The 11,154-nt window shown below is 31.2% G+C and overlaps 1 protein-coding gene across 1 annotated transcript; it reads left to right on the forward strand.

Annotated features, from left to right (window-relative positions):
* Positions 1-7,900: 7,900 nt before the first annotated feature.
* Positions 7,901-10,886, forward strand: LOC103490063 (CRIB domain-containing protein RIC7-like). The gene is made up of 5 exons (XM_051084309.1): positions 7,901-8,106; positions 8,191-8,380; positions 8,493-8,593; positions 8,747-8,816; positions 10,225-10,886. Exons 2-5 carry the CDS (start codon positions 8,320-8,322, stop codon positions 10,647-10,649), a joined length of 657 nt encoding a protein of 218 aa, XP_050940266.1. The 5' UTR covers positions 7,901-8,106; positions 8,191-8,319; the 3' UTR covers positions 10,650-10,886.
* The last annotated feature ends 268 nt before the right edge of the window (positions 10,887-11,154 follow it).

Raw genomic sequence — 11,154 nt, forward strand, 5'->3', positions numbered from 1 at the left:
TTTAGCAACTCATATTTTATTTAACATCACTCCTTATTGCAAGAATAATTATGACTATCTTAAAGTTAAAAAGTTAATAATATTTCCATGGCTTGACATATCTTCAACAAGCAACCATTTTGAAAAATTTTCCTTCATCATCACAATCTCTATAACCCCATACACCATAAACAAATTAACATAGAAAGGTATATTATCATTCATAAGATTGAAAGACAAGTTAAATATAAATAATTAATGCGAAAACATTTACTCATTACCTCAAATTTCTTAAGAATTCTCCTAGAAAGTAAGTAAACAATTCAAGAATTCAAAATAAAATTGGCAAACTCACAGACGTCACTTACATAACAATTAATCTTACTTAAAAAAAAAAACGACTCGCAACCTTGGAAACTACAAATGGCACGTTTGGTTGAGTTTAACCTACAAAATAAATTATAAATATACTCATCACTTGGTTGAGTTCAACCTGGAGCATAAATTAAAAATTACTACTTGGAGTACTAAAGTATGTGTAGAGCTAGAAGATAGAAAAAGAAACAAAAGGCTTCTCCATTTTTTGGCAAGACAATTACGCTCCAATATGTTAAATAGTTGTAGAATTATAATTACCAAAGTTGTTAGGGAATATATAAATCCAGTTAGCATAAGCAAGAACATATTTTGATGGCCCACTGTACTGAACCAACAATTGTATGATTAGCATTAAACCAAAACAGCAATAGATAGAAAATAAATAAGAGATAGTTAACGATTACAATGGATTGAAAAAGTAAAACTAGTGTCTTTAGGCATCTGATCTTGGTGTTTGAGATTCAAAGATTATATAGCATTATTTAACCAGAATTACAGAATAATATTCCACCTGTTTATGTATATTACTGTTAACAGACGTCTAAAAATCTGGAGAATTGAAAATGGAAAAAAGATACGAAAAAAAAAGGAAAGAAACTTTGAGCCGGCAAGAAGAACTTCAAGATAAATCGCAAGAAAACACGTACATTAATAAATATGTAATTTAAATATTGGAAAATTGTATTGGATGACACAATAAAAATCCAATTTAGCAATATTAGCATTAACATTTTCAATTTTGAAAATATAGCAACTTTTTAATTTTGGTTGATATTTCTTATTTTATTTTTTTTATTATTCCAAAATTGCCCTTTTTGGTGTTTTCTCTTCCTCTTTCATTTTTCTTTATTGTTCTCCTTCATTTTTCGTTTTCTTCTTCTCTTCTCTGTCGTTCTTCTTCACCATTTCTCCTATTCACCTACTTCTCTTCTCCTCGTCTTCTTCTGCCTCTTCTCCTCCATTCTTCTCCATCATCCTTCTCTTCTCTCTTCAGTATCATTCTTTTAGATTTCTCCCTTTTCGTCGGCTTTTTTTTTTATCATCTTCTCCTCGTCTTCTTCTCCTATTCTTCCTCATTTTTTCTTCAGGGAAAACAAGAATTATGTATGTATTTCTTTCCCTTTTTTGAAGCCCTAATATTATTTCTGTGAATTGTTCATATATTATTTATTAAAATTAAGGCTACGATTAGTTCTTTCTCATCTCTTTTATTTGTTCCTAATATCTTTTATCGAAAGGAACTTCATAGATCAGTTTGGTTTTATTTAGTTACGTTCGGTTATATTTTTTTTAATTTGTATCAGTTTTTTATATCAACGATATGATATACTTATATTATATGTATTAGTTGACTGATATACTTACTACGCGTTTTTTATTTTCCCAAAATTGTTGCAGTTTATTATGGTTATGGTTAAATTGGCAGTAATTGTTTTTTAGAGTGGTTAATGAGATGAGCAACATTACTACGTGGATTACAAAACAAATTGTGCTTTGGTTGATGGAGTGATATCATCATTTGATTCTTTTGTGAACTTGATTCATACTGAAATTCAGGTTGAGTCATGTATTGAACTTTTAGTTTTAATTTGTTGACTATAGGCGATAATGATATTCGACATGTTATTAAGATTGTAAACATACCATAACAACTGTATCGACAATACATAAAGTGTTTCATGTTTAGTGCATCAGGTGTATTTAATTAATTGAGTGTATCAACAGTTTCGCAAGTGTATCAACAACATATCAAGTGTTTCAAACTAATAATATGTATCAATGAAGTTTAGCAAGTGATTAAGTGTATTACATCTATCAAATGTATTAACAAACAAACAAGTGTATCAACGATATATAAATTGTATCATTCTTAGTGCATCAAGTGTATTTAATTGATTAAGTGTATCAATAGTTGAGCAAGTGTATAAACAATATATCAAGTGTTTCAAACTAATAATATGTATCAACGAAGTTTAGCAAGTGATTAAGTATATTAAGTCTATCAAGTGTATCAGCAAACAATAACAAGTGTATCAACGATATATAACGTGTATCAATGATATATAAAGTGTATCATTCTTAGTGCATCAAAGTGTATTTAATTGATTGAGTATATCAACAGTTGAGCAACTGTATCGACAACATATTAAATGTATCAAACTAATAATATGTATCAATGAAGTTTAGCAAGTGATTAAGTGTATTAAATCTATCGAGTGTATCAAGAAACAATAACAAGTGTATCAACGATATATAAAGTGTATCATTTTTAGTGTTTCAAGTGTATTTAATTGATGGAGTGTATCAACAACATATCAAGTGTTTTAAACTAATAATATGTATCAATGAAGTATTAGAGAGTAAAAAAAAGTGTACGAGCAGTACATCAAATTAGGTGTATCAACGGTATATATTGGTGTATCAACGGTATATAATGGTGTATCAACTGTATATATTGATGTATTAACCGTATATATTGGTGTATCAACCGTATATATTGGTATCGGTAATGACTGAAGGGTAGCTTCGTAATTTCGTATTTTTAAAATGCGGGATGGGCTTCAATTTTGCTATTTTTGCAAATGTAAAAATGATGTGCTATGGGCCTAATTTATGATACTATAATTGTCATATTTGCAAGAACCCCTTAAATATTTTAGTTGGCAAACTAAAACATTTTTAAATAGGCCTTTTTAGTAGTGTCACTTATTTCAAGAATAAGATGTCAATATAAAACAATTACAAACAGAGTTTGAAAATATAAAGCAAAAAAAAAAAAAAAAGTTATAAGCCATCTAGGAAGAGAGATAGAAACCAACATCAATTCATAAGTATGAAAAATGAGAACTTACTGCAAGGGCCTTGGCTAAATCTCCATCTGTAAAAAAAAATTAAGGTACATATATATTAAACAGAACAAAACATATTACAGGCAACGCATAAATACAAAACTTACCGAAAATGACTTGAGTCATAGCTGAAAAGTGATTGAAGAAGTCCAAAACTATAAAAAGAAATTCCAAATGTTTTGAATGAGATAATGAACACTATCAATCGACTGTAATCTACAATAAAGAGTTTTGAACTACAATAGAAACCAATATTAACTCTATGAGTACAAGAACATACCTCCATAGAAAAATAATTGGGCTTTGCATAACTACGAGCTTGTATAGCAGGTAGAGATGAAAATTTGAGTGCCACACAATATTTTTCCCTAAGTTTATCTCAATATGAAAACCAATAACTAATGTACAAAAATAGTTACAACTCCCTCAACTTTTAACTTGGGAGAAAATTATCTATAAGTCTAGGCATTTAATACATAAGGAAAAATTTAACACATTCGTTGAGTAAAGAAATAAAACCGCCAATTAAAAAGTGTACCTTTGCCAAAGAAAACTCCAGTCCTAGAGCAAAAATAAGGAATACAACACCAAATTGTGCCACTGTCTCAACCTGAGATAAAAACTATGCTTTTAAGTATTGATTGAATTTCAAGCATCTATTATTGGATACATTCAAATATACAATAATGTAATTACAAGTTAGAAATGTTTTGGACGATCATCATAGCTTCGAAAGAGAACACCAATCAAAGAGAACGTTAAATTTGATGATAAACGAGCAAAAGATTTTAAGGCTATTGAAGTGTTAGTGACTACTTATTGAAGGTTTCTTTCTTCAAACATCACAAGAAGTAGTCAAGTTCTTAACACTTTCACAAAAATTTTCAAGGTATACTAAATAAGTTGACACACTAAATAGAGTGACATAAATAAATTTGATGATAAACGAGCAAAAGATTTTAAGGCTATTGAAGTGTTAATGACTACTTATTGAAGGTTTCTTTCTTCAAACATCACAAGAAGCAGTCAAGTTCTTAACACTTCCACAAAAATTTTCAAGGTATACTAAATAAGTTGACACACTAAACAACGTGACATAAAAATCTGCACATGAATAACTAACTAGGAGAAAACAAGTGATGAAAAAGAGTTACCTGCTCCCAAAAACCATATTTGCCCACTTTATATCCCTGGTAATGAGCAAATTAGATCTAGCAAGAAGAGGTGCAACTCGGACCTAAAGTATAGAGAGATGGAGGAAACACTTATGTTAGTGTAATTTAGTTTGAATATGGTAGAAGAAGCTAGCATTTTACCATAAAATTCACACGAAGATAAGAACACATTTCCAAATAACAAGTTATAAAATCATAATGTTGAAACTCCTTACCTCCATTAACGCCACCATAAGATAATGAATGGCTGAAATATCAACAGCTATATAAGTCTTACCATGTAAAAACATCAGACATTAATTTCCATCTTAAAAAGGCCAAGAGCTTCCTTAACATTTGTTGTTCCATCCCAATGAACTTGATTTTGGAAATCTCAAGCAGAAGCACAAGAGTTCATTTCAGTGAGAATTTGATGGTACCTTAATGTAATATGAGGTATTTTTTATTCCAGGAATTAAATCAGATATGAATTTCAAAGTAAAATTGCCTCCACACCCCAAATCCCCCGATGTTAATATAACAAATTCCAATTAACCATATAAAGCGATGTCGTAGTTACCATCAAAGTCGAAAAGGCAAATTAAAGGTACCGTTTAAGACCCGCAAGCTAATCTTCAGTAACCTCTCCACTTCCCACGCCGACCAATCCCATTCTAGATACGTAAACTCTTTGTTCCTCATTATTGAAAGATAAATCGGGGGTTAAAAAAAAACTAGTTCTAAATGCTCAACTTCCAGATAATCATAATTCATAAGCGCTTCAAAATAGTATAAACACTCTAACTTTGAAAAATTCATTACGGTTATTTAACCAAATACCACAGACAAGATGAAATCCACACCATAGTAATTAACCTAATTAACATTTTAAAATGACATGTCATAATAAGAGAATTCCACCATTTTCAGCACAAAAGAGAGCATAAAAGAGAGCACATGCTCAATCACTTTGTTTTTGGAACAAGGATCCACAATTCATTAAGAAAATAAAAGCAGGAAAAGAGAGAGACTGAAAATCACAAAAACAAAACACAGCTAACAACGAAAGCTTCAAAACACGTTGAAATATTATGGAGAAGGTGGTTCCATAAGAACACTGCCACTTGGACTTACCGTAGTGCTTCAAATGGCTTTTCGAGTCCGCCATTACATAGAAACTCTTTTTGTTGAAATGATTACAAGAGAACATCTTAGGGCAGTGCCATTTCGTTCATCTTCGTTCATGTTTTGTTGAAGAAAAACTTATGCTGCATTGCAAAAGAAAACCCTAAGGTGAAGTCGTTGGAATTTTCAACAGTTGTGTTAGTGCAAGGTGAGAAAACTCGATTGTTGTCGCCAGCTTCGACAACCACCGCGGTAACCAACATAATCACCACGGAAGATGGGCAACGTTCAAAAGACGGAGCGACAACCGACGAGTTCACAGTGACACATGCGAACAAAGTGAAGAAAAAATTGGGGGAGTGGAGTGTGAGAAGTTTGGAAATTTGGAGAAATTTTGGGAAATTTTTATCCATCTAGGTTAGGAAATATTTGGGGGAAAAAGTTAAATTAAATTAAATGTTTGGAGAAATTTGGGGGAAAAAAGTTAAATTAAAAGTTAGGGCTTTTTTATTAATAAGAAAGGAGATAAGAAAATATATAATTAATAAATTATTTTATTATTTATATTCAATGACACTTAAACATTTGTCATAGATTAGTGATACAAACATATCAGTGATACAAACATATAATAACAATCCAACATAAACAAAGTAAAACATCCTTCAAGCTTATAGAAACATATCACTGATAGAACATAAACAACATCACATAAAAATATACATTATACTAAATTATCTACTAACATCCCAATGCAAATAAACTAAACATCCCTCAAGACTATCAGTGATACAAATATATCACTAATAGACCCTAACCCTATACACTAACACACAAACCTAAAACAGATCAACATGCTATACATTCCAACATAAACCAGTTAAACATCCTCCAAATTTGTTAATCAGTGATAGAAACATATCACTAGAGCTTCTACTAACTTAGACTAGAGCTTCTACTAACTTAAACTATCCTAAGCAACATAACACACAAAATCTAAATTAGACTAGAGCCTCTACTAACTTCCCAAGTCAAACAGGCTAAACATCTTCTAAGACTATCAAGGATTAAAACATATCAACGATAGACCCTAGGCAACAACATATAAGAAGTGCACATTAAACTAAAATATCTAGTAACAATTCAACACAAACAAGTAAAACATCATTCAAGTTGATAGAAACAGATCACTGATAGAACATAAACAACATCACATAAAAATATACATTAAACTAAATTATCTACTAACATCCCAATGCAAACAAACTAAATATCCCTCAAGACTATCAGTGATACAAATATATCACCGATAGACTCTAGCCCTATACACTAACACACAAACCTAAAACATATCAGCATGTTAAACATTTCAACATAAACAAGTTAAACCCTAAATCAGTGATAGAAACACATCGTTGATAGACACAAACTGAAAAACAGAGCGTAGAACGTAGCGCAGCGGAAGGAATGAAGGAATCGATTTCAAACAAATAGAAAAAGAAGAAAATCTTCTTCAAACAGGTTAATCTTCTTCAATAATATAAAACGTAGCGCGACGGAAGGAAAACAAAATAGAAGAAAGTAGTACCGACGCCGGAAAACTAAATGGGAGTATGAAGAAAGTAGAAGAAAATAGAAAGAGGAGGAAAACGTGAAGAATCTGCTTGAAATCGTCTTCCAGAGGCTTAGTGTATATATATAGGGGTAATTTTGTCTTTTTTGTTAAAAATGCCATATTTGCAAATTTTTTTAACTTTTGCTATATCCTTAATATATTTTGGGCCCAATGCTATATACTCACTCAGCCCTAAATTTATTAAAAAAAATACATTTGAGGTGGAAAATCTACTAAAAATTAAAAAGCGATAAAAATAGAGTTGAGGTAAAAATCCATACAAATTTGAAAATGGAAATCACGGCGACGTTGAAGGATATAACAGTGACCAAGAACATGAACATGTACCATACTATTCCAAAGTCCTAAATTTTATACAACAAATTTCTACTTTAAAGATAGTCTAGAAGCATTTTTGTGAAAGATTTAACACAATTTTTTATATTTTATTTTAAAAAAAGATCTACGAACAACTTTTGACAGGAGTGGAAGACCTGTCACAAAAAAAAAAAAAATCCTAATTTTAGTTTATGTGAATAAAAATTTATTTTTGAACAAAAAGAAAAGAGAAACAAGAAATTCCCATAATTTAGAATCCATTGAGAGCTAAAATTTCGATACCATTTGTGGCCGAAAGTGGATGGGCTGAGAAAAGAAAACGCAACAAACAAATTGAAAGCCACCAAAATCAACGAAATCAACGATTCTTCTTCTTCTTCTTCTTCTTCTTCTTCTTCTTCTTTTTCTCTTTCTTTTTTTCTTTTTTTTTTTTTGAAGAGTTTAATAAATATTTTTTTTGTTTTGTTAATTATAATTAACTAGCATTCATTCATTCATTAATTTTTCTTTCTTTGAACCTCTTCCTTTTTTCCATTTCCTTTTCTTCTTCTTCTTCTTCTTCTTCTCAAACCATTTCTCTCCTAATGTTCTTTTGATTTTTCCCCATGGCTTCTTTCCACCTTCTTTTCCCGCTTTTCCCCCTCCATTTAGGGTTTCGTTTCAAAAGGTAATACTTTTTTTTTTTTAAATATATATATATATATGTATATATACTTATACCTAATTAATTAAGTTTTTTTTTGTGGCTCAGTTTTGAAGAACCTCTCCTCAAAGCTTGGATTTGAATTCCAACACAATCATCTTCCCCAAAAGCAAAGTTCAACAAAATCTCACAATTTCTTCATTTTTCAATCCAAAAGAGAAAAAAGAAAAAGAAGAAATGTCTAATAATAAAATGAAAGGCCTTCTGAAAGGCCTCAGATACATTTCTCAAATATTTGGTATGCTAAATCATATTATCCAACAACAACCCTTCTTTTTCTATAACCAAACTAAAATCAAAATTAAACTTTAAAGAATTTTTTTTTTTTTTTTTTGAATACTTGGATGCAGATAATGAGAAAGAACCTGAAATGCAGATTGGGTTTCCAACAGATGTGAAACATGTTGCTCATATTGGATGGGATGGTCCTTCAGTCAATTCTCCAAGCTGGGTATATATAATAATATGGAAAAATTATATTAATATATCTTCTTTCTTTTCTTTTTAATTTCCATGCATTTAAATCCCCCCCCCCCCCCCAAAAAGGGCCTAAATTTAAAATAAAATAAAAGGTTTTTAATTTCTTATGAGGAATTGAATGCAGATGAATGAATTCAAACATCCAAACAATGGAGATATCCAACAAGATTCCTCTGCTCAATGGGCTTCTCAAGGTATCATTTACTTCTTTTCTATATCATCTTAATATATTTTATAATTTTGATTTTACTCAGCTTTTTTTTTTTTTTTTTTTTTTTTTAATTCCTAATTTTGTATTAGATACAATAATAGGATGGAGCACTCCCTCAAAATTTATTAGAGATTTAAACTTTATAAATGAAGGCAAAATGCACTTTGTTTGAGAAATGGTTATAAAGTGGTCTTTAAAGCTAATCAAATTGACTAATGGTTGAGTGATGTTTTTCCTCGGTGATTTGGAAATTCTATTAATTTAATACTATCTTTTTAAATCACGTGGGTTCATTCTTTCCCTCTTCACACCATTATCTTCTTCAACCCTCATCTGTCAAACACCACCATCGTTGCCTCAAACATATTTGTAAACAAGCTCCTGGGTCCAACAATTTCGCTCTTTGCTTCAATCTTTTCTCTCCTGATCTAATTCTGTTGAAGGACATAATTAAAGAGGAAGGTGTGAAGTTTGCAGGGGTTTCTATTTGTTAAGCCGTTCTCTATAGCATATAAAAAAGAAGAAGGTAAAAGGACACCAACTTCAAGTCGAAAGCGATATATGTTGTACCCTCAAATCTCTCAAAAACTCAGACCTATACAATATGACCTTACATTCTGACCCTTCTTCTTCTTCTTCTTCTTCTTCTTCTTCTTTCTTTCTTTCTTTCTTTCTTTCTTTCTTTCTTTCTTTCTACTTTTGCCTATCTCTCTCACCCTCTTTAATTTCTTCACTGTCGGCTCGGCTAGTGTTGAGTTTAATTAAAACAAAACCTCCATGGATTCGGATGGGAAAGGAACAGAGATAAACAAGAATCAGTCATGAATCTAATCCAATCCCAATCAAAGGTATAGTAATCTTGTTCGTGGAATAGATAGATCTAGTAATGGGAAAAAAATGGAAATGGGTTTGTGCAAATTAGTCAACCAACGGTCTTATTAGCTTGGATGAACTATTTTTTGAACTTCAAGGACATAATTATTTGGTTTGAAACTATAGGACTAAAATTAAATAGACATCATGTATAGACGTTATGGATCAAAAGTACACTTTACCCCATGGATTAACTACATTTTTTAAGTTTATTCAGTATTAGAAAAATGCTAACACCTATTTTATACAATTGAAAGAAATTCTTTTTAAGAATAATAATAATAAAAAAAAAAATTTACTACACTTTTGTGAGATGAAGTAATTAAAATATTTTATCCACCTTGTCATTTTTTACGATCCTGCTGATGTAAAATTGTAAAGCTATTCTCTTCGTATTTTGTACTTTCATTTGTATGTTTATTGAGTATAATTGTTTAGACAAATTTCAAAACAAAACAAACTCTTAAAAACACGGAGGTATGGAGGAGAAATTAATTATGAGTATGAAATTGGAATAGATTCAACAAGAGACATGGCAGTTACAAGTCGGGACTTGCCGGAGCTACCAAAATCATCGAGACGGCAGTCGTCGACCCTCGGGGGAACCGTGGCGGAGTCTCCGACGATGAGAGATAAATCGGAGAAGGCAAAGTCAAAGAAGTCTTCAAAGGCCAAGGAATCTTCTTCATCGGATATCATGGGACCCTCGCGCCGGAATTCCGATCTGAACCAAGGCTGTGAATCGACGACGGAAAGCCTCCCCGGAGTTCCGAAGAAAGCGCGGCGGAAGAAATCAAAGGAGGAAGGATCAACGAGATCGAGATCCAAAGCCACGGCGGCGGAGAGTTGCTCGTCTCAGTTCTCCAATAACGGATCGGACGTGGGATCCATCTCCAGATCCAACGACGATGACTTGTTGACCGGAGACGGGGTTTTTACATGAAAATTAATTAATAAAATATTTGCTTTTGGGGGGGAGGGGGAAGAAAGAAAAATGGGGAGAGGCGCAATTATTTAGTTTACTAAGGTAGTAGGCGTACTTTAGGGTAATTCTATAGTTTTACTTTTTACTCTTTTTTCTTTTTTCTTTTTTTTTTTTTTTTCTTTTTTGGGTTAAAAGGAAAGTTTATCATCAAACATATTAAAGTCTTTTTTTCATTTCTATTTTCTTTTAATGGGGGACATATTTGAAAAGTACACTATACCTTTTGTTCATATCATCTATCAGTTTCTTCACCTATTTTATCAAATATATTCATGTTGTTCATCTTTTTTAAATGATAATAAGTATGTTTTATGGAGATGTGAGAATCCGAGAAGTGAATATGTAAATTAATGTTGACCTATTGTATCTATATAAATTATAAAGTTGGTATATTCAATAGTTGCTTTTTTTTTTTCTCTTTCCTTTTTGAAAAGTTACTTTTTACATGAATTTTCAATCTGTG

This window comes from Cucumis melo, chromosome 4 (assembly GCF_025177605.1).
Source record: "Cucumis melo cultivar AY chromosome 4, USDA_Cmelo_AY_1.0, whole genome shotgun sequence".
Lineage (NCBI taxonomy): Eukaryota > Viridiplantae > Streptophyta > Magnoliopsida > Cucurbitales > Cucurbitaceae > Cucumis > Cucumis melo.

Coding starts and splice junctions, on each gene's coding strand:
- LOC103490063 (XM_051084309.1), top strand. CDS start 8,320: ATGTCTAATAATAAAATGAAAGGCCTTCTGAAAGGCCTCAGATACATT. Junction 8,381..8,492: donor ATACATTTCTCAAATATTTG/GTATGCTAAATC, acceptor ACTTGGATGCAG/ATAATGAGAAAGAACCTGAA. Junction 8,817..10,224: donor TGCTCAATGGGCTTCTCAAG/GTATCATTTACT, acceptor AAATTGGAATAG/ATTCAACAAGAGACATGGCA.